We start from the raw sequence: 26842 nt of genomic DNA, 5'->3' as shown, positions 1-26842 counted from the left end.
CTGTGCTCTACCTAGCATAGCTTACTTTTTACTATAGCAAAATGTGTCTGTTGTTGCTGGGTCTACCCTGCGAATTGACCTAAGGTAAGCTACTTTCCCAACAGTCCTTGCTGTATGACTAGTAAATCATTGCCAGCTTCTCAGTCTTACCCACTGGCCCAGCTCATTAGATCAGAGGGAATGCTGGACAAGGGTTGCTTACCTTTCACAGGCTAAACAGGTATTTGTGACATGATTTGGTGTGACAGGCTCTGCTCAGGCAGAGAGAGTGTTTTGGGGTAAAACAGATTCTCCTTAGGATTTTCAGTTTATTGATGTAAGGAAGTTGCTTAATGGTGCTAAGCACTGTAACTGAGAGGTCACATAGAGCTTACATTAGGGTAGTATTTACTGGCTGTCTGTATATGTAGAAGTATATGTATATATATGTATATGTAGAAGAGAAGAGTACTGATGGACAGAGGCAGACACTGTGTGTGGAATACCCACATGCATGTGTATGAAAGTTTGTATGTATGTAAGAAAAAGGCACATACCTGATAGAGTAACAGCACTTCTTGATGGTTTCCTAGGCCCTGAGAAGCCCAGTGTCCTCTTCACCCTCCTATAGACCTACCATGCTCATTCCCAACTCCATGCATTTACTTAAATTGGTCTCCCTACTTTTTGTTCTTTCCCCCCTCGGCCATCCTGAACATTGCCACCAGTTTAGCATTCCTTAAAATCTGCTCTGATCACGGTATTTATCTGGCCAGAAACCATTATGTTTCCCACACTACCTTCATAATAAAGTTTAAGTTCCTTATCATTATGGATATGGCCTTTCTCAACTGTGCCTTATAGGATATTTTTTTTTCTGAAAGAACAAAGTGCATTTAATACATTTGGTATTTTAAAGATTTATTTATTCATTTATTTTAGAGAGTGGGGAGCAGAGGGAAATTATCTGAGGCAGACTCCCTGTTGAGCACAGAGCCAGATGGAGGGCTTGATCCCATGACCCTGAGATCAGGACCTGAGCTGATATCAAGAGTCAGAGAGGCTTAACTGACTAGGCCACCAAGGTGACCCAGTACATTTGGTATTTTAATATCCCAGCTCTCAGTGAGAGTCAGTAGCTCTGTTCTTCTGGCCATTTGTCTCCAGGAATTTTACTGAGAGTATCCCCTGGACTAAAAGCCCCAGAATCATTTGTTGCAGAAGAAAACAGAAATGGTTCTGAGGATGAAATAAGAGCTGCTAGAGGTGTGTGTCTACATTTTGAATATAGACAGTAGTGCATTCTGGGCTTGTTCCCTGTGGAAGACTTTTCTGAGACCAGCCTCGTCAGTGCAGCTTCTTGCCCACTGATAGGCAGTCTGATGAAAGCTTTGTCTGCTGATTAACTGACAGTGTGCCAAACCGTCCAGTAACCTTCTCTTTGAGTTTTAAATTCTAAATGTTTTTATTGATCAGAAAGAAATAGCCCTTTAGAGACCATTTAATTTTTTTTTTGCAAGTTTTGACCACCACAATGCCAAGACAGTTGACTTAAAGTGTGGTTGGTTAAATTGGCATTCAATTGGGAACTTTCCAGAACTCCCATGTTTCATGAGTCAGCATCCAGTCTTATCCTCTATTTTGAAAAAGGGGAGAAGAGCGGCAACATATAACTTTTGGCAAGTGATCCTCCTCCTCCTAATGGCTCTTCTTTATCTAGAGATTTTCTCTTCTAAAGATTATCCATAAAAATCTTAGCCCTTTACTCGAGAATTCAGTGTATTTTACAGTTTTTTCCCATCTGTGTCCTATTCCTTCTCCAGCCAAACTAGCCTGTACATTCTCCTTCCTTCTCCCAGCAAGCCAGGCATATTTCTACCTCATTGTTTTTGCACATAATAATTGCCCAGCCTGAAATATCCTCTTTCCTATCTCTAGTTTGCAAGGCCTTGCTTAATATATACTTCCTCAAATCAGAATATTGGTAAGTCATTTATCAGCACTAATAACTACATTTTAAATAAATGGTCTACCTCTTCACTGGCAGAAGAAATCTGCACTATGAATTTATAGTAAGCTCTAGGTGACTGGGCATTTTGCAAATAAAATTTCAGGGGTATCACCCAAAAATGTAGTTTTTGGAATCTTTTGAAATAATAGATCCATCGACACTAGGCCCACTTATCTACAAATAATGGCTAGAGCTGAGAAATAATTATCCTCCCCCCTTTTAAAAAGATTTTATTTATTTATTTGGCAGAGAGAGGGAGAGCACAAGCAGGGGAGCAGCAGGCAGAGGGAGAAGCAGGATCCCTGCTGAGTAAGGACCCCCCAGTGTGGAACTTGATCCCAGGACCCTGGGATCATGACCTGAGCTGAATGCAGACTCTTAACCAGCTGAGCCACCAAGGCTGATTATGCCTTTAAATTCTACTTGTATTTGCCACCTCAGTCCCACCACCTCCTCAATCTGTCCCCATATTGCCCCAGCCTCCGTTGGTTCTCTTTTTGAACCTTCTGCATCATGGGCAACTGAATTTAAGCTGGTGGCTATAGAGATACCCAAGGAAAATGAAAGATTAATTTTCCAAGGAAAAAAGAGATTATCAAAGTCCTTGTTGGCCCGTGTTTTAACATCTAAGAGAGATAACTTCATATTTACTTCCTATCTTGTAATTGTTAATAATCAGCAAGAATAACTCATAAAGTAAGGATATTTAATCATGGGTTAGGATGCCAGGAAATGAAATACCTTTAAGAAAGTAATTTTTGTTATCTTGTCTCAGAGGAGGGAGAAATCACTAAGAAGGGCTGTCTGAGCCCTGAAATCTTTTTTAGGACCCATTTCCTCCACAGGGTGAGCCCTTTGGAATAACAGAATGGGAGCGAAGATTTCAAAACAGCTAATATAGAAGCAGGAATTCGTATTGTTCCCAAATGTAGTTATTCCTGTCTCATTTCTGATCTGAGTCTTCCTATAAATATTTTGATTTGGCAGTAATAGTAATTGTCCAATGTTTTAAATATTTTCAAGTTCTTTTATAGTGTCTCATTTAAATTCTAAAAAGCCCTACAAAGTGAGATAGAATAGATGAAGAAAGTCAGACTCTAGGGGTTTAAGTAAATTACACAAGTTCATGTGAATATTATATGATGGAAGTAGATCCCACATCTTCAGATTTCTTGCGTTGTGTTTGTAATTTTATACTGTCCCAGTCTTCATTATCATCCTCTGAATGATCTCATCCAGTATGTGCTACCAAATGACAGAGGCAATGACGCTAAGCCCATAAGAAGGAGACAATAATGTAGGAATTGAATTTTGAAACTGGGTCAACCTCTGTCTGTAATTTATTCAGTATTCTATAACTCTTTGAATAAACTACCTGCAAGGTGACTAAAGTTTATTCATTATGCCAAAAGTTTTGTTCTACATCTTCACTGCAGATAAAAAATAACTGATCTTTATGACCTACTGAAATTGTTTTAATTTATCATCTTTTTTGTGTTTAAAATGTGAGCTTCTTAAGGGGAAGAACTCTTGGTTTGTTTGCCACTGAACCCTCAGTATTTCAAATTATATACCTGGCCAGTATAATACACTCAATTAAGTATTTGATACCTAATTTGCTGATTTAGTGTTTAATGATCCTCCATGGAGGACCTGCTGTTCCAAATCAAATGTTTGTTGCTTTCTGACATTCCCTTTCTCCCTTAGGTTCAGTAAGGGTGGTCAGTCCTGTGAAGGAGTGTGAACATTGACCTAGAGCTGCTTGGAGTTGAAACAATTACCTTTATGTGGTAGAAGTCTCTGAGTCACATGGCAAATCGGTTTAATCTTTGTATACCTTTTTCTGTCAGTGCTGCTTACCCTTTAGCGCTTTGTAGCCATCAGTACTTTCAAATCCCTTTAGCATAGAGGTGTCGTGTGTTCGGGTCAGTCTATACCATGAAGTGGGAGAAGTTGGAAAGCGTTGCTTTTTAGATTGTAGTCAGATTTTAAGATTCTAGACTTCCATAAGAAGTTTTCTACGTGGTAAGAGTTCTGTGTTAATGTAGTTGAGAGAAATACACAGACGTGTTTGAACCAGTGCATCTAAAAGCCTGCTATATCCAAGAACAGAGAGCACACAGAAGTCCAGATTCTAAAAGGTTAAGAAGGGCTTACTGTTTAGTCCCCAAATTTTGCCAGTTTCTACATGGTTGAACCTGGCCTTTTCTGATTCCTAGTATTCGAATCCATTGGGTGGTCTTGTTGAATAAAAACCTCTGTTACGAAGGGAAAACAGGGCAAAGAGCATGCCTGATCCTTGCAGGGAGAGAAAGACTTTTGAAAGAGCACAAAGCTCTCAGGATGTTAAGTAACACTGTAAAAACTTGCAGGAGCTGATTTACTGTTTGGGGCTTGTCATAGCCTGAAGCAGTTGGTGCTGTTCCCCAATACAAGAAATTTTTTGTTTCTCTAGGACATTGTCAGGCCCCAGGAGGCTTTCACATGACTGTTTGTCACTATTAAGAGCCAAGGGCCTGTTTTGAAGAAAACAGAGCTGGTAGTTCAAGTATTTAGCAGAACTCCTTATTATTGTCAGAGGACAGGATGTGTGTGACAGGATGGAAAGAGAAACTAATATTTATTGAGAGTCTGTTTCACACTAGACACAGTGGTGGATGCTTGCATGTGTGCCATCTTATTTAGTCTTTACAGCAGTCATATGAGATAGGTATTATTTTTTCATTGTCTAGATTTGGAAACCACAGCTTCAAAAAACTTGAATGACTTTCCTAAGATCATACAGCTAATAACTGAGCTAGAATTAAATCCAAATTGTCTAACTCTCATACCAATCATTTTTCCCCCATAATACTTCTTTGGGTTGCATGGGTAATAATAGAGAGAGCTCACTTCCTGATTTTCCTATATAGGGAGAGGGAAACAGTATAAAATGGCAGAATTTACATGCATTTACATATTCCTTTCTAAACCTAACCTTCAAAATGTTTTAAATATAGTGAGCTTTTAAACATAATACTGACATCTCATGAGTGATGCAGTAGATGAGATGAGAAGTGGTTTTCTCCTCAAATTAAAGGTGATTGCAAAAGTATATGTGATTTTTTTGAAATTTCCAATAGAGTCATTATGTCCTAAGGAAAAGAGGCTACTAATGACTTATAGGGTATATAGCATCTTCAATGTCATATGTTTAGATTTAAGCTCTAGTTGAGAAGTCCCCTTTTTAAGCAGTTTTATTTTTAATCTAAGTATTTCTTGAAGGCTGACTCAGACTCGGGGTCTCTGTCCTATAAATGACAGAATTATTGGAAGTTCTTTCCTAATGCTCACATTATAGAATTTTTACTTTTCATTAATGAAGATAAAATAAAGGCTTTGCATTAGAATTTTCTTTTCTCTTTGTCAGAGTATAGATGCAAACTCTCATTCAGCACAGTGATGAGAGTATAATTTTCTCTTTGCCTTGCTGGAGGCCCCTTCTCACCGTTTGAAATGTGGGACGCAGGAATTTTCTTGTTTGTTTCATTTTATTTTCTTTACCCTCAGGGATCATTTGACTTTCATTTGAAGTTCTAATTGGTGGAAAAGGGTAAAACAGAAAAATGCTGGAACATTGGAGTTAATAACATAGAAAAACCCAAGTTAAATTAGATTCCAAATCTCCAAAGTGAGTTAGTACTTCTATACTTAGAACTGGTGCAGTTGTTATAATCCTTTTTGGTTTTGTTTTGTTTTAACCTGTGGCATAAAGTACTGAATTAGCATAAATAGAATAATTTTATTGGTGTTTTCTAAGAGAAGGTATGGAGGATGAGATTATCATACTAAAACAGTAGATTGAAAATGCTGTACACACTAGCTCCCTTGCCTATCCAAAGGGGCAAGGGATTTATGGAAATGAATTGTGGGCGTCCTCATTTTTTTCAGTGTTGTTGCTGAATATTAAAATAAACTCTCAATTTGACTTTAAGAAAATTGCTTGACTTGGGTATTCCCTCTTCTTTCTTTGGATTGACAGGAAGGACAGAGTTTGCTCCTGACTCAGATTTTAGTCAGAGTACTCCTTATCAGTCCCCTAAACTAGTTCATGTTCTTGGCAGCCCTGTCCTGGAGTCTTCATGTTCAGTGCCTTTGTCATACTCTTCCACTCCGCTCCACTGGCCCACGTCCTGGTCTCGGCAGGAGGGAATGTGCTCTGTGTAGTACTTCTGGTGTTCTTCTCCTAGCCAGTGCTTGTGTACTCCCTGGGCTAGGACAGGCAGCAGCAAGATATCTGGAGGCAACCTCTAGGAGCATCCAAACAGCTGAGATGCTGCTGCCAGTTTTAGGCTGGCACTGAAGTACTTTAGCCAGACTAGATTACTATAGACAGAATGGTCAGAGTATAGTACTTTTTCTCTTTGAGAAAGTAAATAGAGATGCTGCTTAATCAATTTTATTTCATTGTTGCTAGGTGTAAGATAATGCGGTAAAATCAAGAGAGGTATAAAATAGTTTTACACCCACCCCAAAACTGTGTTAAATTGCTTTAGATGCATTATCTCATTAAAAATATTCACAACAGTCTTACCATTTAAATCCGTTAAAATCACTATTTTACAGAATAGAAAGCTTTAAACTAGCCAGCCACACAGCTAGAAAGTGGTTATTGATTTACATTTGCATTTAAGTTTGTATGACTTCAAAGACCATGTCCACTAATTGTTGGGGGTAGGTTCTTAGTAAGTAGATTGACATTCTCTCATACATGGAATCTCATCATGAGGAAACATCAGACAAACCCAAATTGACCTTCTGTAAAATAGCTTATACTTTTCAAAAATGCCAGCATCAAGAAACACAAGAAAGGCTGACTGAGAAGTTATTCCAGCTTAAAGGAGACTAAAGATGCATGACATCTAAATATAGTCAGTGTGTGATTGTGAATTTGATTTGGGAAGAGGGAATAAAAAACCCAACTTTATAAAGGGCACCATTGGGGCATTTGCTAAAAGATAGTAGCATTTATCATTATCATATAACCATGGTTATGTAAGAAAATGCCCTTGTGATTTTTCTTTAAAGATTTTATTTTATTTACTTATTTATTTTGGAGAGAGCCAGCATGAGCTGGGGGAGGGACAGAAAGGGAGGTAGGGAGGGAGAGAATCTCAGGCAGACTGCACACTGAGCACAGAGCCCCCATGTGGTGCTTGATCTGACCCTGAGATCATGACCTGAGCCAAAACCAAGTCAGACCCTTAACTGATTGAGCTACCTAGGTGCCCTGAAAATGCCCTTGTCTTTAGGAAGTATGCACTAAAGTTTTAGGAATGAAAGAGGTGGCATCCTCTACTTTAACATCCTCTACATCCTTGTGAGAGAGACAGAATGACAAAGTGAATGTGGCAAGTTGAACAAATGGTGAATTTGGGAAAGGAGTGTAAGAGAGTCATATGTTTGCCAAATTTGTGTACACTTGAAATGCCTTGTGATACAGGAAATAAAGACAAAAGAAAAAATTAAATTTCCTTACTGCCTACAGCCCATTGACGACAAGTCTTTAAAATAGGTAGAGTGACCATCCTCTGGGAGCTCAGCTGCCTCCATGTTGATCCTATGCTTGAGGCAAAAGGCAATCTTAGCTTAACATTATCCCAACCTCCAGGATCCTGTAAGTCTTCTTTAACATATAAAAATTCCTTTGGAAACTCTCTTTATCTCTACCCCACAAGATACATGTTAGCAACCAGCCTTCAAGCGTATGGTCCACTGATAGACATCTGAAAGGTCTCATGACTGAGGATTTCTGTACAGTAATAAATGATCTTTTCCTAACAATACCTAGCCCCTTCAAGGTCCTGGAAACCTCGCCTTCAAAATTCCTTAGAGACTTATGCTGTTCCTAGCCTCCTCCCAACTTGAAAGCATATAATCAGTCATCCATCACAAGCCTAGTATAGCTCTTTCTGCCTGTAGGTCCTGTCCCCATGCTTTAACAAAACCATCTCTTTGTACTGAAGACATCTCAGGAATTCCTTCTTGACTGTTGCTTAAAACCCCAGCATTTCTACATCACCTTACATTTTACAAAGGAAGCTAAAATGCTTCAGAAACCAGGAATCCCAATAAAGGAATCATAGCCAGCGATTTGGTACCATATTCTTCTCTATTTATGTTTCCTTTGTTGGCCAAAAACTTGGCGAACCAAGTTGAGGAAATAAACGTGGACTGTTATTTCATTGAGGAAATATATGTCATACTGTCAAAATGTTTTTCTTATACTTCCATTGGGGACATACCTTACTTTTCTTCAAAATAGTTATTGCTCTTTTTTTTTAATTAACATATAATGTATTATTTGTTTGAGGGGTACAGGTAGTTATTTGCTCTTAACTAATATTTTTATACAATTTCTTTTGACCTCTGATAGTTCATATTTCTGTTTTGTTTAGATATAATCTTAGATAGAGTGGCAAATATATTCTCTCTAATGAAAGGATAGACTGCAAAGTAGAGTAAGCATTGTTTGCTTTTACAAATCATTTATGTTTGTTTATTTTTATTTATAACAGTGTATATGCTGCCTACACTGTCTTTCTGTTTTAGGTGATAATCATCAAGCCTTGATTATGCATGAGTGAACTATGCTATTTGGGGCATTTTATCAAGGGCTCTTTTAACCTTCACACCACCCAGTCCTAGTTACTCTTGGCTTGGCCAGAGAATAGCTATCGGCCAAATATGAAGGATGTTTAAAATTTGAATTCATAATTGTATTACTTATTTTTTTTCACTCTTTTTTAAAAAACGTAAGATATAATTGACATGTTTCAGATGTATAACATGAAATGATCATATTTATCTTTTTGCATTCCATAATCTATGTATGTTGGCGTGACTTTTTTTTCAAGATGAATAATATGGTGTTCTTGGGTTAGCAAGGCAGAAAGGAGAATTCCTTCTGATTATAAATGGAAAGAACATCAAGTTTATACAGGAGTTTTGTTCCTACTATGATTTGGGAGCAATCTTAAGAAGTTCACACAGGGGCGTCTGGGTGGCTCCGTCAGTAAAGCAACCTACTTGATCTCAGCTCAGGTCTTGATCTCAGGATCCTGAGTTCAAGACCTGCATTGCCCAGCATGGAGCCCACTTAAAAAAAAAAAAAAAAGTTCCACGTATTAGTCAGTTGACTAAGGTAAACATTGCTTCTGCCTTTCCTGTTGATGGGGAGGTGTAGCTGTATGTAAAACTGAATGCCCTCCCCTCCCACAACGTTCTCCTCACAGAAAGAGGGGGAATAAAAACTTAGTCTCTTTGTAATATGATTCTCTTCCCAGATCTCATGCATATATTAATTCTACTATGCTGCCATCACATTACACTTATAAAACACTAGCAATCTTCCATGGTGGCTAGGATGTGCACATTGTCTATCCAGATGTTTTTACAGGCCATTTTAGATTGATTTGGGGCTATCATGCAGTCAACACTCAGGTTTCCTTTGAGTCTTTATTAAAGTTAACTGAATCCCAGAATAACCTTCACATGCAGGTACTTAGTGACTATTAATGATGGTGTTTATCCTATATACAAATGTGAGTCAGGATTGCAAAATGGTTAAGTGCTCAGACTCTGAAGCCAGACAGACCTGGGTTTAAAACTGGCTCTGCCACTTGCTCCTCACGTGGCTGCAATAAACAACTTTTTCATCTTTCCTTACTTTCCTCATCTGTAAAATGGGATAAAATTATCCTTACCAACATGAAATGATGCATTGTTAAGCACTTAGTATGCAGTGCATGACATTTTGTATATGTTCAATATATGTTAGCCACTGATAGTTATCATTGCTATTATCATTAGTATAATTTCTGTAACCCCCTGAATTTGCTAATATTTTCAGATTTGTTGCACTTTTCTTGAAATTTCCCCTACTCCTGTCTTCCAGGCTAATTTCTTTTCAGTTGTGGCATTTCACTTTTTGGCATTTCGTTTTTCCCCAGAGTCCAGAGGTGATCCTCTCAATCTCCTCAAACTTTGCTATTTCCTCTACTGTTTCCAGAGTCTACTGAATAAATGGTGACCAAGTAAGAAAATCTATTTCTATGCCAGTTAGGACCTGACTGCCTGTTCTGTCTTTTGCAGAGGACTGAACTCCAATCTCTAGTTTTTAGAACTCTGGGCAATTTTAAGAAAATGAGGCCTTTCTTTCTTTTCCTCCACAGATTGGACCAGAAGTATATCAAAGCCCATAAAATCCATTGCATCATCTGATGAAGTCTTTTGCTGGATATAGCTGAAAAGATCTGGATCAGATAGATAAGATCTGTCTTCACTTCCATAGTTCTTCCACGTACCTTAACTCTGGCTTGGTTTCTTCCTAGTTAATAGGACTGCTCTAAGGATCAGATGAGGTCATTCATACAAAAGGGCTTTCTAAACTGTAAAGCACTGTGTTAGTGTGAGGGATGATTGTTGTATATGAACAAAGGCCCCAGCAACCTAAGTGATGTCAGAATGCAACCCTAGGTAATAAAGATGCAATCTCCTCTCTTCCTGCCACTTCAGAAGTTTGCAGTAAATTATTTGAGCTAAAAAGGCTAGTGACTAACTTCATGCACTGACTGCAAATCCTTTCTTCTTCTCTCATCCCCATATTCTCTCACGGAATGGTGTGCCAGATTCTGAGTCAGTCTTCAGGCCTGGACTTTGGGACACAGCATGGCAGGCAAAGTATTTCATCGGATCTGGGAATGAGGATTAGCAAAGATTTCTTTTGTACCATTTTCCAATCCCCTTCCTGGCAGCTTTTATCCTGTCAGCCCCCACAGATTAAATCACATTTCAAAATTGAGTTCAGTGAGGATGAAGCCAGATGAGGCTTCTGCCAAACTCGGCTGGCAGACCTGAGTAATCAGATAGCGTGTGTGCATGTATGTGTGTGTGTTTCTGGAATATTATAAATTTCTTTCTGTATAATAAGAACAGCAAGCCTAGAATTATGTGTGAGATCATCATCATTATCATCAACCAAAAACACATAATGCTTGGTAAATGCGACCCTCCAAGCTGTTGTGATTATTATGGGCTGAATTGTGTCCCCTGCCAATTCATATTAAAGTCCCAACCCCCAAAGCCTTAGAATGTAACTGTATTTGGAGTTTGTTGGAAACCCAACAAAATTAATTACCTTTCCCCACAAACTTGACAAAAATAAAAAAATGTTTCCAAAACTTTTTCTCCCCAAATCAGCATTTTCTGAATCTGAAAGCTCTCCTACCCTTAGTCATTTCATCCTTTACCCTCTTTATATAGTTTTGCTTTCTCAAGAGAAGAGTAAAGGGAGATGCTTACTTTTTAACTATGCCTATTTCTGTATAATTGTGCTGTCATGAATGACTTAAAAGAAACCACATTGAGACAGCTAGGACATAGATGGTGCTGTTGGCAGAGCAAGTTGATGATGCCTCTGGCTGGAGAAAATCTGCAGTCCCAGAAAGGGTTTGATTAGTTTTACTTCTGTCTTCCTCCCTTGCCCAAGAGTTTGTCATTCATTGCTGTACTCTGGTCTTTTTAATGGGTAGGTATATTAAGGTGTTTCCCCCATCTTAATCTGTAGATTATCAAGAACCCCTTAAAAAACAAGTGCCATACTTTGTTTCTGCCTGCCTAATGGTATTACCTAAACAAGCGGCTCGGGTTGAGTTTTGTTTTGTTTTTAATCTTTTTTATTCCTTTCATGTAAATATATTTCAGTTTGTCAGAGTTGTTTGCAGATGAGTTTGCTCTGGAATGTATCTCATTAGGAATGATGAGGGAGCCCCAGTTCGAACTTCAAATTAATATTAGCAACACTTTCTTTCTCATGTGTTAAGAGTTTTGTCAATTTGTTTTCTCTAAGATTTAAGTGAAATTTCTTTTTTTTTTTTAAAGATATTATTTATTTATTTGACAGAGAGAGAAATCACAAGTAGGCAGAAAGAGAGGGAAGCAGGCTCCCTGGCGAGCAGAGAGCCCTGTGTGGGGCTCAATCCCAGGACCCTGAGATCATGACCTGAGCCAAAGGCAGAGGCTTAACCCACTGAGCCAACCAGGCGGCCCTTATGTGAAATTTCTTTATGCTTCAGTATGATTTGCATTTTCACTTGTTTACCAGTTGTTCCTCAGGTTCTTTGTCCATTGTCACTTGGGAACTAGTTCTACTTAGCCAAAAGCCAGTATGACTTCTTGCAAATCAAACCAGAGCACCTAAAAATAGTCTTTTTATCCAAATATTTTTTCACCGAAAGTTTTTCAAAATACAGAAAATCTTAAAAACTAAACATTAAATCCTGCTAAATATAAAAAAAGTTATAAAGTGAACTGGAACACAATGTTTTGAAAAAGGTAGAAATCAGCCAATGATCTCATTGTATTGAGCTTTTAGTGTTTATATAACTCAGTTTCATTTTATTTCCTTTTGTTGTATGCTCTAAAAATAGTCTTTGTAAATGCTTAAGTCCTGGTGCTTATGTAAATCAGTACAAAATCATATATCTTTTTTTTTAAGATTTTATTTATTTATTTGAGAGACAGAGAACACAAGTAGGCGGAGAGGCAGACAGAGAGAGAGAGAGGAGGAAGCAGGCTTCGTGCTGAGCAGAGAGCCCGATGCGGGGCTCGATCCCAGGACCCTGAGATCATGACCTGGGCAGAAGGCAGAGGCTTTTACCCACTGAGCCACTCAGGTGCCCCTCAAATCATATATCTTTAATTATTTCCCATTCTACACTGTTAAATATACAGTGGTTGGCCTTGAAAATGTCTGAATTCAGAATCAGTTGTGGGTATTAGCGAGCAGTGGATTGAATCAAAGAGATAGGAATTCTGGCCTAGTCTGGCACTAGTCTCCAGGTTTCTTGTTTTTTTCTAGTGGTCAATTGGAGATCAATGGTACTATTACCTTTCATTATATCCACTGACCTGTAATGGGAAGCAGAATATGTCAGGCTGCTTTGAAATCTCTAAAGGAAAAAGAATAGTGATAGTCCTGGGTTAGCAGTACATAATTCAGCCAAGGACAGAACCACTCATTCTTGGAAGGTCAGACTCTTTTCTCCCTTCCAGAAACAAGTCAGGGTTGTTTGGGCCGAAATACATGTTCCCTTTGACAATATATTGGCAGGACAGGCATGTATAGTTTCCTCCTAAAGCATGGTTCTAGACTTTTTCCAGCTAAGAAATCTTAAACCAAAAGAATTGCGGGGTCCTGTTCTTGACACTTTTGGTCTTTTTAGAAATTCAAATAACTTTGAATGGACAGTGTTTTTAGAATCTCATTGCCTTGTTGGTTCACAGGCCCTGAGCCTGCAGATAAAAGAGAAAGCAGAGCAGCAGAAGGATGTGTATGTGTTTATGTGTGTATAAATTCAACTTTGGTTCATTGAGGATTACCTTACCAATGCCCCCTTTATAAAATTCCCTAGGTTTTCTTGATGCTTAGCAACCTTGGTGATCAAACGATTAGAAAGACATTAGAGAATATGGGTCAGGGACCTGAGTAGTTTAAGATGCCACATCTATGGATCTAAGTATCTGATGTGGATTACTGAGTAAAGAGAAGGGTTTGCCTTTGGTATTTTCCTAGTTCTTTTGTGTTTTGTGTCCTACCTATATACACCCCATCCCATCCTCCTCTCTGAAATGCCAGGCATCCTGAGTTTAAAGGCAGGCTACTTGGATTCATTCTTCCTGGAAGAAAGTAAATTTTATGATTTAAGTAATAGAAAGGTGTTAATGACTTTTTGTATTACCTCTCCTTGAGAGTGTTTATGTTCTAAAGACATTATCTGGGCTGAGAACAGTTGTCCTACTAAAGGAAGGGACATATCTGGAAATAAGATCTTTCTGAGGTGAATAGACATTTTTCAAAGAAGACATACAGATGGCCAACAGACGCATGAAAAGATACTCGACATCAGTAGTCATCAGGAAAATGCAAATCAGAACCACAGTGAGCTATCATTTCACACCTGTCAGAATGGCTAAAATAAAAAAGGCAAGAAGGGGACCTGGCTGTCTTAATAGAGCATGGGACTCTTAATCTCAGGGTCATGAGTTAGGCCCCCACATTGGGCATGGAGCCTCCTTTAAAATAAACAAACAGGGGCGCCTCGGTGGCTCAGTTGGTTAAGCAACTGCCTTCAGCTCAGGTCATGATCCTGGAGTCCCGGGATTGAGTCCTGTGTCAGGCTCCCTGCTCGGCAGGGAGTCAGCTTCTCCACTGACCTCTCTCCTCTCATGCTGTCTCTCTCTCTCTCTCTCAAATAAATATATAAAATCTAAAAAAAAAATTTTTTTAAATAAAGAAACAAATAAAATTAAAAAGAAATAAGTGTTGGCAAGGATCTGGAGAAAGAGGAACCCATGTACACTGTTGATGGGAATGTAAATTGGTATGACCACTATGGAAAACAGTATGGAGCTTCCTGAAGAAATTAAAAATAATTTAATAATACCATATGACCCAGTATTTCCACTTCTGGATATTTACCAAAAGAAAATAAAAACACTAATTCGTAAAGATCTATGCACTCCTATGTTTATTGCAGGATTATTTGCAATAAGCCAAGATTTGTAAGCAACCTAAGTATCTATAAATAGATGAGTGGATAAAGAAGATGACAGACACCTGATATATATACATCAAATACTACTCAGCCATAAAAAAGAATGAAATTTTGCCATTTGCCATTTGTGATAATGTGGATCAACATATAGAGAGTATTATGCTAAATTAATTAAGTCAAAGAAGACAAATACTGTATGATTTCAATATATGTGGAATCTGAAAAAAAGCAGAAACAGTCATAAATATAGAGAACAAACTAGTGTTTGCTGGGATGATGGGGATAGGCAAAATAAGTGAAGGGAATTAGGAGGTACAGACTTAAAGCTATAAAGTCAGTCAGTCATGGGATGTAAAGTACTGCATAGGGAATATAGTCAATGATACTATAATAACATTGTATGGTGTTTGATGGTGAACATTTCTTAATGTATATAAATGTTAAAGTATTATATACCTGAAACGTGTATTACTGTGTGTCAGCCATACTTCAGTTTAAAAATAAATAAATTGGGCAAATAGATCTTTCTGTCTTAAATTGTACTATATGGGTATAGTTTTCAAAAGTTGTCTTATGAAGGTACAATTAAAGTTCCTCCCAAAAGTTCTAATCTCCTTGTCTATAGAACTTTTTATGGAGCTGCTATGATTTAGTCAGATTAACCAGTTTAAATTTCACTTCATTTTTCCATCTTGTGGAAATAGTTAAAAGATGGACCAAAACAAGGAGGAAGAAGTAAAGTAGCAGAGACCCAGATAATAGGTCTCTGAATGTTTAAGATCTGAAATATAAGATCTATTTATTTATTTTCGAAAGAGCACAGTGAAGCAGACTCCATGTGGAGCCTGACATGGGGCTCAATCTCATGACCCTGAGATTACAACCCGAGTTGAAATCACGAGTCTGACACTTAGCCACCTGTGCCACCCAGGCACTCCTGAAATTATTATATTTTAAAATGTTGTCACTTTATAGAAAACCTGTGTATAGAAAGTTAAAGTTAAGAGGTGCCTTACATGTAACTTCAGTCCATGGTAAATCTGCAACTTCCTTTATACTCAATGTCTCTTTTCTCCCTTGAGTTGTGAGTTAGAAATGAAAAGTACCCATGTTCTTTCTTTCTTTCTTTTTTTTTTTTTTTTAAGATTTTATTTATTTATTTATTTATTTGTCAGAGCGAGCACAAGCAGGCAGAGTGGCAGGCAGAGGCAGGGAGAGAAGCAGGCTCCCTGCTGGACAAGGAGCCGGATGTGGGACTCGATCCCAGGACTCTGGGATCATGACCTGAGCTGAAAGCAGCAGCTTAACCAACTGAGCCACCCAGGTGTCCCCATATTTTCTTAATATGATAAGAATTAATGGGAGTTGTCAGGTTGTCCTCACAAAAGTCCTTTGAAATACCTGAATGACAACTCCAGAAAACTCCGTAATTATTGTCCAGTGATGGTTAATGCTTCTATAATACACTGGTAATACTCTGTCCTCTTCTAGGAGATTGTGTGAATATGGATAAGCACTTCCTCTAGAAGCTGCCCTGGCATGGAAAGCACCTGGTATGTGCTGAGGCAGTGTGCCATTTCATTTATTAGAGTGGATTCTTGGTTCTTGAAGACCCTTTCTTAGTCCCATTAGCTTAGTCCCATTGCGTATTATGTATTAGGGACACGTTATTGAGTTTTGGTGCTCTGAGTTTCTGGTGCTCTTTTTACTTGCTCTGTCATTAAATTTCAGTCTTAGCCTCACAAAGAGTCTAATTTTCATCTTTTTTCATCCCCAGTAGGATGATTTGCTTTGTGATTTTTTTTTTCCATTTTGAAAATTGTGTTAGCAAGCCCTTTCCACAGTAGCTGTAGAACTCGTCAGCTTTTGTATTTGAAATGAGGATTTGCTCAGGACAAAAACGGTCTGAGTAGGGACCATTGTTTGTAATATGTATTGCTAACAATTTTTGTTTAAAAAAAAAAGGATTATAGGGCGCCTGGGTGGCCCAGTGAATTAATCATCTGACTCTTGATTTTAGCTCAGGCCATGATTTCAGGGTCCTGCATCACACTCTGTGCCCAGCCCAGAATCTGCGGGTCCCTCTCCCTCTGCTCCCCCCACCATGCTTTCTCATTCTTTCTCTCTTTCTCTCTCAAATAAATAAAAAACAAAATCTTTTTAAATTTTGTAAAAATTAAAAATAAAAAATTATAAACTACAAGCTTTAAAAAGAGATTATGAATCACAAATTTTGTTTTTTGAAGTACTGTTTTAAGGTGCAGCGTAAACTATCCATTACTTTAGATATAGGGTATAAGAGCAGGTTGTAGAGATGAGCCCATGTTTCTGAAATCAAGATCCTTGATGCAAATTCTTTTTTTTTTTTTTTTTTAATTTATTTGACAGACAGAGGTCACAAGTAGGCAGAGAGAGAGGAAGGAAAGCAGGCTCCCTGCTGAGCAGAGAGCCCGATGTGCGGGGCTCGATCCCAGGACCGAGGCTTTAACCCACTGAGCCACCCAGACGCCCCCCTTGATGCATATTCTTAATGAAATATGATCTTCCACGGTTGTTGTTGCTGCTGTTGTTGCTGTTGTTGTTATTCTTCCTTAATATCAAAGTGCTGCTGTACAGAATTTCAATACAATGATAGTAGAAGAAAACCAGATATTGGTTTCGGATAATAAGCACTAGCAGGTCAGCCTTCCTATCAATTTAGGCATGATGAAAATCCTCGCTCTGCTAATCTTTGGAGTTTGTGTTCAGTGATACGTACTTCCGCATTCTGAAAAGACTCATCTTTGTGTTTATACTGAAAACAGTGATTGAGGCCAGAAAGTAAAGTAGGAAATGAAGAAACAATACCTGCACATAGTACGTATGGGAAATATCAGAGGAGCGGGAATTGGGATTTGGGGAATAAATACCCTGACCTCTTTCCTCTTGCTAGAACCCAGCTGTAAGAATAAGGAAGTGACATAGTCTTAGAGATCAGCCCTATAGGACATGACACAAGGTAGAGAAATGGATAAGAAAGAGAAAAGGAGAATAGTCACAGTTTTTACAGAACTATAAAATTTTAGTTTTGGATAAATGGTTCCCTGAGAAGGAACGTGAAAGATCGTTTGCTACAAAAAAGCTCTATCAGGGTGTACTAAAAGAATTGGGAGACGTATCAATATAATTCTGAAAAAGCCACATGAATTATGGGTATCTTCATTATAGATATCTATATTAACAATTATTATATAATTGCTTTTAAAGAAGCCATTGCCAGTTTTGACTTTTGCTGCATGTTCTTTTTCTCTGTCAGGTTGTTAAACATGGAAGAGAGTGACAGAGGTGCAGGTCAGAGATTGACTTAAGTTTATGAAAGGACAGCCTAAATAGAGGGATAGGCTTCATGGGTAAAGGTTAGGCTTAGCCTTGGTTAGGAGATCCTAGGTCACCTTTTCCTACACTGACCTTCTGTCACCTAACTTTAGTACTTTTTAAAGAATCTGCAACATGTAGAACTTGCCAAAGTTGTGTTACAATACTGAATGCAACCAGTTAATTGAGGAATAAAGCTTTGTGGCAGTTTTGCATGGAAAATAATAATAATATAGAAAATTGGATATAGGACTTCTATTTTTTAAATTTTTTATTATTTTTTAAGTTTAAAAACAAAACTCTTTATTTTAAGTAGACTTTACATGCAACGCAAGACTTAAGCTCACAACTGAGATTAAGAGTCACATGCTCAGGGCACCTGCGTGGCTCAGTAGGTTAAAACCTCTGCCTTCGGCTCAGGTCATGATCCCAGGGTCCTGGGATCGAGCCCCACATCGGGCTCTCTGCTCAGCGGGGAGCCTGCTTCCCCCTCTCTCTCTGCCTGCCTCTCTGCCTACTTGTGACACCTCTCTCTCCTCTCTCTGTCAAATAAATAAAAAATATCTTTTAAAAAAAATTGAGTCACATGCTCTACCAACTGTGCCACCAGGCGCCACTCTATTTTTTTTGATAAATATTATTCTAAATGGTTCCACTCAAGTAGTTGCTAAGTCGTCATTCTTTTTATTTTATTTTAGCATTTTGTGACTAGTATTGTTTTGCCAAAGAATTTCTTGTCATGCTTATGGGCCTAGATATCAAAATCATTAAAGTAGACATTATACACAAGGAAGTTTTAGCATGTGGATGGAGAAAACCAAACGCTTGCTGAATGACAGCCTTCAATTATTATATAAACTAATAATTAGTTATATTCTCTGACCCTGATAGGAAATGAGTTTAAGCTAAAGCACTAAAGATCTGGGTTTGGCAAATAAGAGTTTCCTGAAGAAGGGCGCCTGGGTGGCTCAGTGGGTTAAGCCTCTGCCTTCCTCCTAAATCATGATCTCAGAGTTTTGGGATTGAGCCCTGCATAGGACACTCTTCCCAGCAGGGAGCCTGCTTCCCCCTCTCTCTCTGCCTACTTGTGATCTGTCAAATAAATAAGTAAAATCTTAAAAAAAAAAAAAAAAAGAGTTTCCTGAAGAGTATTAGAGTGGTTACCTGGGAAAGGAGTTTCTTAGGAACCTGTGAGATATCTTTCTCTGAAGTCATTAAGGGTAGCTTTGGTTTTTCTGTTGGTTTGGAGATGGTGGCCTCTGAGAGCTCTTGAGATTTTATAACCTTTTTGGCTTTTGCACTTGCAGAGAATATTTTAGTATTTTACCTTTGCTTTCTTTTCTAATTTGGAATAGTTATTTAAACCCCAAGTTTAATACACTGCTGTACTCCCCCATGATCACAGACTACATATTCTTAATGAAGTGCTTGCTTATTTATCTGCTGATTTGATTCCACCACATGCTGTATCTACACTCTGTTAAAAAGCAGTAGGTTCGGGCGCCTGGGTGGCTCAGTGGGTTAAGCCGCTGCCTTCGGCTCAGGTCATGATCTCAGGGTCCTGGGATCGAGTCCCACGTCAGGCTCTCTGCTCAGCAGGGAGCCTGCTTCCCTCTCTCTCTCTGCCTGCCTCTCCATCTACTTGTGATTTCTCTCTGTCAAAGAAATACATAAAATCTTTAAAAAAAAAAAAAAAAAGGCAGCAGGTTCGGGGCACCTGGGTAGTTCAGTCAGTTAAGTGTCTCCCTGTGGCTCAGGTTGGGATTCCAGATTCCTGGGATTGAGCCCCCAGCATTGCATCCGGTTCTCTGCTTAGCAGGGAGCCTGCTTCTCCTTCTCCCTCCCTCTGCCTGCCACTCACCCTGCTTATGCTCCCTCTTGCTGTCTCTCTCTCTCTCCATGTTGAAAAAATAAAATCTTAAAAAAACAAACAAACAAACAAAAAAAACACGTTCTAACTCTTGGCTCAGATACTTAAATCCAGGACTTTAGTCTTGTCATTTCTTGTTATTATAACCAGTTGGGCCCAGACCCAGGTGGATGGTTTGGGTGGAAAAAAACCCAGATGTTTCAGGAGTGCATGGCTGGCTCAGTTGGAAGAGCATGTGACTCTTGATCATGGAGTCATGAGTTCAAGCTTCCTCTTGGGTGTAGAAATTACTTAAAAAAAAAAAAAAAACCTTTAAAAATATCAGATGTTTCAAATTTTTCTTATACTTTGTCTCTGGCTTGATAAGCATCATCTGCATTCCTACAGATATCTTTAAGTGCATTAAATGTATTTTCTGTAGTGTTCCCCAGCCAAATGCAAAAATCTGAATAGAGCCCCATGTGTTAAGCCCCAGTTTAAAAGCTCCTGAATACCTGATAAAATATTTTGATAGTATAATTAGGTAAAGCTAGCCCTGTTTAATAGCTTCAAATAAGCTGTTTCTTAAAGAGTCATAAATGGTTACATATGTCTTTCTATCATTGTTTCAAGGGGAGAGAGTGAAGGTTGGGAGTGGATGGAAAATTTAATTCTGGACTCTGTTTTTCTAGCCTGCTAGTCTCTCTGATAGTTGATTTCCCTTAAAAATAAACAGCTTCAGAGGTACCTGGGTGGCACAATCAGTGAAGCATCCAACTCTTGGTTTCACCTCAGGTAATGAACTTAGGGTCATAAGATTGAGCCCCATGTCAGGCTCTGTGCTAAGTGCATAGTCTGCCTAGGGCTCTCTCTCCCTATGCACCCTCCCCCGACTCTCTCTCTCTCAAATAAATAAATATTTAAAAATAAATAAATAAACAGTTTTACTGATACTTAGAGGTCTGAGCAAAGATAATTTGAGTACTGAAATCTGTAAAAAGTAATGATCCCAGAAAAGATCCTGGCTTTCTTTCTTTTTTTTTTTTTTTTTAAGATTTTATTTATTTATTTGACAGATCACAAGTAGGCAGAGAAGCAGGCAGAGAGAGAGAGGGAAGCAGGCTCCCCTATGAGCAGAGAGCCTGATGCGGCACTTGATCCCAGGACCCTGAGATCATGACCTGAGCCGAAGGCAGAGGCTTTTTTTTTTTTTAATTAAATTTATTTATTTTCAGCATAACAGTATTCATTATTTTTCACCACACCTAGTGCTCCATGCAATCCGTGCCCTCCACAATACCCACCACCTGGTACCCCAACCTCCCACCCCCCCGCCACTTCAAACCCCTCAGATTGTTTTTCAGAGTCCATAGTCTCTCGTGATTCACCTCCCCTTCCAATTTCCCCCAACTCCCTTCTCCTCTCTAACTCCCCATGTCCTCCATACTATTTGTTATGCTCCACAAATAAGTGAAACCATATGATAATTGACTCTCTGCTTGACTTATTTCACTCAGCATAATCTCTTCCAGTCCCGTCCATGTTGCTACAAAAGTTGGGTATTCATCCTTTCTGATGGAGGCATAATACTCCATAGTGTATATGGACCACATTTTCCTTATCCATTCGTCTGTTGAAGGGCATCTTGGTTCTTTCCATAGTTTGGCGACTGTGGCCATTGCTGCTATAAACATTGGGGTACAGATCGCCCTTCTTTTCACAACATCTGTATCTTTGGGGTAAATACCCAGGAGTGCAATTGCAGGGTCATAGGGAAGTTCTATTTTTAATTTCTTGAGGAATCTCCAACTGTTCTCCAAAGAGGCTGCACCAACCTGCATTCCCACCAATAGTGTAAGAGGGTTCCCCTTTCTTCACATCCCCTCCAACACATGTTGTTTCCTGTCTTGTTAATTTTGGCCATTCTAACTGGTGTGGTTTTAATTTTAATCTCCCTGAGGGCTAGTGATGATGAACATTTTTTCATGTGTCTGATAGCCATTTGTATGTCTTCATTGGAGAAGTCTCTGTTCATATCTTCTGCCCTTTTTTTTTTTTTTTTTTTGGCTGGGTACAGTATACTTTATTGATGGTACATGACAAGGTAGGGCTCCCCAAGCCCCTTTCCTTCTTCAGGGGGTCTGGGATGGAAACAGTGGAGGTTGGGAGATTCTCAGTGTTTTAGGGGATAAGTTGGGGCAGGGATTCCCCAGCAGTGAGGGCCTCTTTCTTCCTCTTGCTCTGGCTGGGGCTGGTGGTTCAGGGGGCTCTTATTCCTTGGAGGCCATGTGGACCATAAGGTCCACCACCCGGTTGCTGTAGCCAAATTCATTGTCATACCAGGAAATGAGCTTGACAAAGTGGTCATTGAGAGCAATGCCAGCCCCAGCATCAAAGGTAGAGGAGTGGGTGTCACTGTTGAAGTCGCAGGAGACAACCTGGTCCTCAGTATACCCCAGGATGCCCTTAAGGGGGCCCTCTGATGCCTGCTTCACCACCTTCTTGATGTCATCATATTTGGCTGCTTTCTCCAGGCGGCAGGTCAGATCCACAACAGACACGTTGGGGGTGGGGACACGGAAGGCCATGCCAGTGAGCTTCCCATTCAGCTCAGGGATGACCTTGCCTACAGCCTTGGCCGCACCAGTGGAAGCAGGGATGATGTTCTGGGCAGCCCCTCGGCCATCACGCCACAGCTTCCCAGAGGGGCCGTCCACAGTCTTCTGGGTGGCAGTGATGGCATGGACGGTGGTCATGAGTCCCTCCACAATGCCAAAGTTGTCATGGATGACCTTGGCCAGAGGAGCCAAGCAGTTGGTGGTACAGGAGGCATTGCTGACAATCTTGAGGGAGTTGTCATACTTCTCATGGTTCACACCCATCACGAACATGGGGGCATCAGCAGAAGGAGCAGAGATGATGACCCTCTTGGCCCCGCCCTTCAAGTGAGCCCCAACCTTCTCCATGGTGGTGAAGACCCCAGTGGACTCCACAACATACTCAGCACCAGCATCGCCCCATTTGATGTTGGCGGGATCTCGCTCCTGGAAGATGGAGATGGACTTCCCATTGATGACAAGCTTCCCGTTCTCAGCCTTGACTGTGCCGTTGAATTTACCGTGGGTAGAATCATACTGGAACATGTAGACCATGTAGTTGAGATCAATGAAAGGGTCATTGATGGCGACAATATCCACTTTACCAGAGTTAAAAGCAGCCCTGGTGACCAGGCGCCCAATACGGCCAAATCCGTTCACTCCGACCTTCACCATCGTGTCTCGGGCACGCGGCTGGCACTGCACCTGAAGATGCGGCTGTCTGTCGAACGGGGAAGAGCAGAGAGCCCTGCCCATTTTTTTATATGATTGCCTGTTTTGTGTGTGTTGAGTTTGAGGAGTTCGTTATAGTTCCTGGATATCAGCCTTTTGTCTGTACTGTCATTTGCAAATATCTTCTCCCATTCCGTGGGTTGCCTCTTTGTTTTCTTGACTGTTTCCTTTGCTGTGCAGAAGCTTTTGATTTTTTATTTTTGTTTCCTTTGCCTTTGGAGACTATCTTGAAAGAAGTTGCTGTGGCTGATATCAAAGAGATTACTGCCTATGTTCTCCTCTAGGATTCTGATGGATTCCTGTCTCACGTTGAGGTCTTTTATCCATTTTGAGTTTATCTTCGTGTATGGTGTAAGAGAATGGTTGAGTTTCATTCTTCTACATATAGCGGTCCAATTTTCCCAGCACCATTTATTGAAAAGACTGTCTTTTTTCCACTGTATATTTTTTCCTATTTTGTCGAAGATTAATTGACCATAGAGTTGAGGGTCCATATCTGGGCTCTCTACTCTGTTCCACTGGTCTATGTGTCTGTTTTTATGCCAGTACCATGCTGTCTTGGTGACCCCAGCTTTGTAATAAAGCTTGAAATCAGGTAACGTGATGCCCTCAGTTTTATTTTTGTTTTTCAACATTTCCTTAGCGATTCGGGGTCTCTTCTGATTCCATACAAATTTCTGGATTATTTGCTCCAGGTCTTTGAAGAATACTGGTGGAATTTTGATCGGAATGGCATTAAAAGTATAGATTGTTCTAGGCAGTATAGACTTTTTAACAATGTTTATTCTTCCTATCCAAGAGCATGGAATGGTCTTCCATCTTTTTGTGTCTTCTTCAATTTCCTTCATGAGTGTTCTGTAGTTCCTCAAGTACAGATCCTTTACCTCTTTGTTTAGGTTTATTCCCGGGTATCTTATGGTTCTTGGTGCTATAGTAAATGGAATCAATTCTCTAATTTCCCTTTCTGTATTTTCATTATAAGTGTATAAGAAAGCCACTGATTTCTGCACATTGACTTTGTATTCTGCCACGTTGCTGAATTGCTGTATGAGTTCTAGTAGTTTGCGGGTGGAGTCTTTTGGGTTTTCCATATAAAGAATCGTGTCATCTGCGAAGAGAGAGAGTTCGACTTCTTCATTGCCAATTTGGATACCTTTTATTTCTCTTCGTTGTCTGATTGCTGTTGCTAGGACTTCTAATAATATGTTGAACAAGAGTGGTAAAAGTGGGCATCCTTGTCTTGTTCCTGATCTCAACGGGAGGCTGCAAGCTTTTTCCCATTGAGGATGATATTTGCTGTGGGTCTTTCATAGATAGATTTGATGAAGTTCAGGAATATTCCCTCTATCCCTATACTATGAAGCGTTTTAATCAGGAACAGATGCTGGATTTTGTCAAATGCTTTTTCTGCATCAATTGAGAGGACCGTGTGGTTCTTCTCTCTTCTCATATTAATTTGTTCTATCACATTGATTGATTTGCGAATGTTGAACCATCCTTGTAGCCCAGGGATGAATCCCACCTGGTCATGGTGGATAATTTTTTTTTTTTTTTTTTTTTTTTTTAAAGATTTTATTTATTTATTTGACAGACAGAGATCACAAGTAGGCAGAGAGGCAGGCAGAGAGAGAGAGGGGAGGAAGCAGGCTCCCTGCCAAGCAGAGAGCCCGATACGGGGCTCGATCCCAGGACCCTGGGATCATGACCTGAGCCGAAGGCAGAGGCTTTAACCCACTGAGCCACCCAGGCGCCCCGGTGGATAATTTTTTTAATGTGCTGTTGGATCCTGTTTGCTAGATCTTGTTGAGAATCTTAGCATCCATTTTCATCAGTGATATTGGTCTGAAACTCTCCTTTTTGGTAGGGTCTTTGCCCAGTTTGGGGATCAGGGTAATGCTGGCTTCATAGAAAGAGTCTGGAAGTTTTCCTTCTGCTTCAATTTTTTGAAACAGCTTCAGGAGAATAGGTGTTATTTCTTCTTTGAAAGTTTGGTAGAATTCCCCAGGGAATCCGTCAGGTCCTGGGCTCTTGTTTTTTGGGAGGTTTTTTGATCACTGCTTCAATCTCATTACTAGATATCAGTCTATTCAGGTTGTCGATTTCTTCCTGGTTCAATTTTGGGAGTTTATAGTTTTCCAGGAATGCATCCATTCATCAAGGTTGCTAAGCTTATTGGCATGTAACTGTTGATAGTAACTTCTGATGATTGTTTCTACTTCCTTGGTGTTAGTTGTGATCTCTCCCTTTTCATTCCTAATTTTATGAATTTGGGCTTTCTCTATTTTCTTTTGGATTAGTGTGGCCAGTGGCTTATCAATCTTATTGATTCTTTCAAAAAACCAACTTCTAGTTTCATTGATACATTCTACTGTATCTTTGGTTTCTATCTCACTGATCTCAGCTCTAATCTTGATGATTTCCCTTCTTATGTGTGGAGTTGGTTTGATTTGTTGTTGATTCTCCAGTTCTTTAAGGTGTAGAGAAAGCTGCTGTGTTCTGGATTTTTCAATTTTTTTGAGGGAGGCTTGGATGGCTATGTATTTCCCCCTTAGGACTGCCTTTGCTGTATCCCATAGGTTTTGGACCGAAGTGTCTTCATTCTCATCGGTTTCCATGAATTGTTTCAGTTTTTCCTTGATCTCCTGGTTGATCCAAGCATTCTTAAGCAAGGTGGTCTTTAGCTTCCAGTGTTTGAGTTCCTTCTGAACTTTTCCTTGTGATTAAGCTTCAGTTTCAAAGCATTGTGATCTGAGAATATGCAGGGAATAATCTCAGTCTTTTGGTATCGGTTGAGTCCTGATTTGTGACCCAGTATGTGGTCTATTCTTGAGAAGGTTCCATGTGCACTTGAGAAGAATGAGTATCTTGTTGTTGGTTGTTTTTTTTTGTTTGTTTGTTTTTGTTTTTTTTTTTTAGTATCTTGTTGTTTTAGGGTGGAATGTTCTGTATTTATCTATGAGGTCCATCTGTTCCAATGTGTCATTCAATGCTCTTGTTTCTTTATTGATTTTCTGCTTCGATGATCTATTTCTGAGAGAGGCGTGTTAAGATCTCCTACGATTAGTGTATTCATATCAATATGACTATCTTCATTAACAGTTTTCTTATGTAATTGGCTGCTCCCATATTGGGGGCATAGATATTTACAGTTGTTAGATCATCTTGGTGGATAGTCCCTTTAAGGATTATGTAGTGTCCTTCTGTATCTCTGACTACAGTCTTTAGTTTAAAATCTAATTTATCTGCTATGAGAATTGCTACCCCAGTCTTCTTTTCAGGCCCATTGGCATGAAAAATGCTTCTCCATCCCGAAGGCAAAGGCTTTAAACCACTGAGCCTCCCAGGCACCCAAAGATCCTGGCTTTTATTAATGAACTCTGCTCAGGTATTCCTATCTCTGTGATTGAAGTCCTTGATAATCTTTTTCATATAAATGGAAAACCAGGTGATTTGTTACTGTTACTTTCACTGAGGTAAAACATGGTTTACATATTTTCTGCCAATTTCCCAAATATATATGTTAGACTGGTAATTATTGTTTTCTCTAGATCATTGTTTCAAAGGGTAAATGTTCAAAGATGTTTTAAAGTTAGGATAAACTGAATAAAGAATATGAGACTTTCTAATCTGATACCTGTTCTTAATTTAGCTAACTGAATTATCTGATTTGCCATAAATTTGTTCTTCTTTCTTAAAGGAGGTGATCGCTCCTGCAGCTCGTCGA

The 26842-nt window shown here is 39.4% G+C and overlaps 1 protein-coding gene and 1 pseudogene across 3 annotated transcripts in view; one reads left to right on the top strand and one right to left on the bottom strand.

Moving 5' to 3' along the window:
• Window positions 1-26842, top strand: part of COMMD1 (copper metabolism domain containing 1) — a 205920-nt gene that overhangs the window by 177409 nt on the left and 1669 nt on the right. The window contains exon 3 of one of the 2 annotated variants that reach the window (XM_082746708.1): window positions 10204-10540. The exons of the other annotated variant lie outside the window; for it this stretch is intronic. Coding sequence (XP_082602834.1) covers window positions 10204-10233 — 30 coding nt within the window. The 3' untranslated portion in view covers window positions 10234-10540. Of the gene's footprint in view, window positions 1-10203; window positions 10541-26842 lie in introns of those variants that run through there. 2 annotated transcript variants of the gene reach the window in all.
• Window positions 22013-23135, bottom strand: LOC309872466 (glyceraldehyde-3-phosphate dehydrogenase pseudogene; annotated as a pseudogene). Its single transcript has one exon. The product of its transcript is annotated as a glyceraldehyde-3-phosphate dehydrogenase pseudogene (transcript).

The sequence above is a fragment of the Mustela nivalis genome (assembly GCF_964662115.1).
Source record: "Mustela nivalis genome assembly, chromosome: 8".
Lineage (NCBI taxonomy): Eukaryota > Metazoa > Chordata > Mammalia > Carnivora > Mustelidae > Mustela > Mustela nivalis.
The sequence above is the reverse complement of the archived record's forward strand: the minus strand, read 5'-3'. Positions and strand labels throughout refer to the sequence as shown.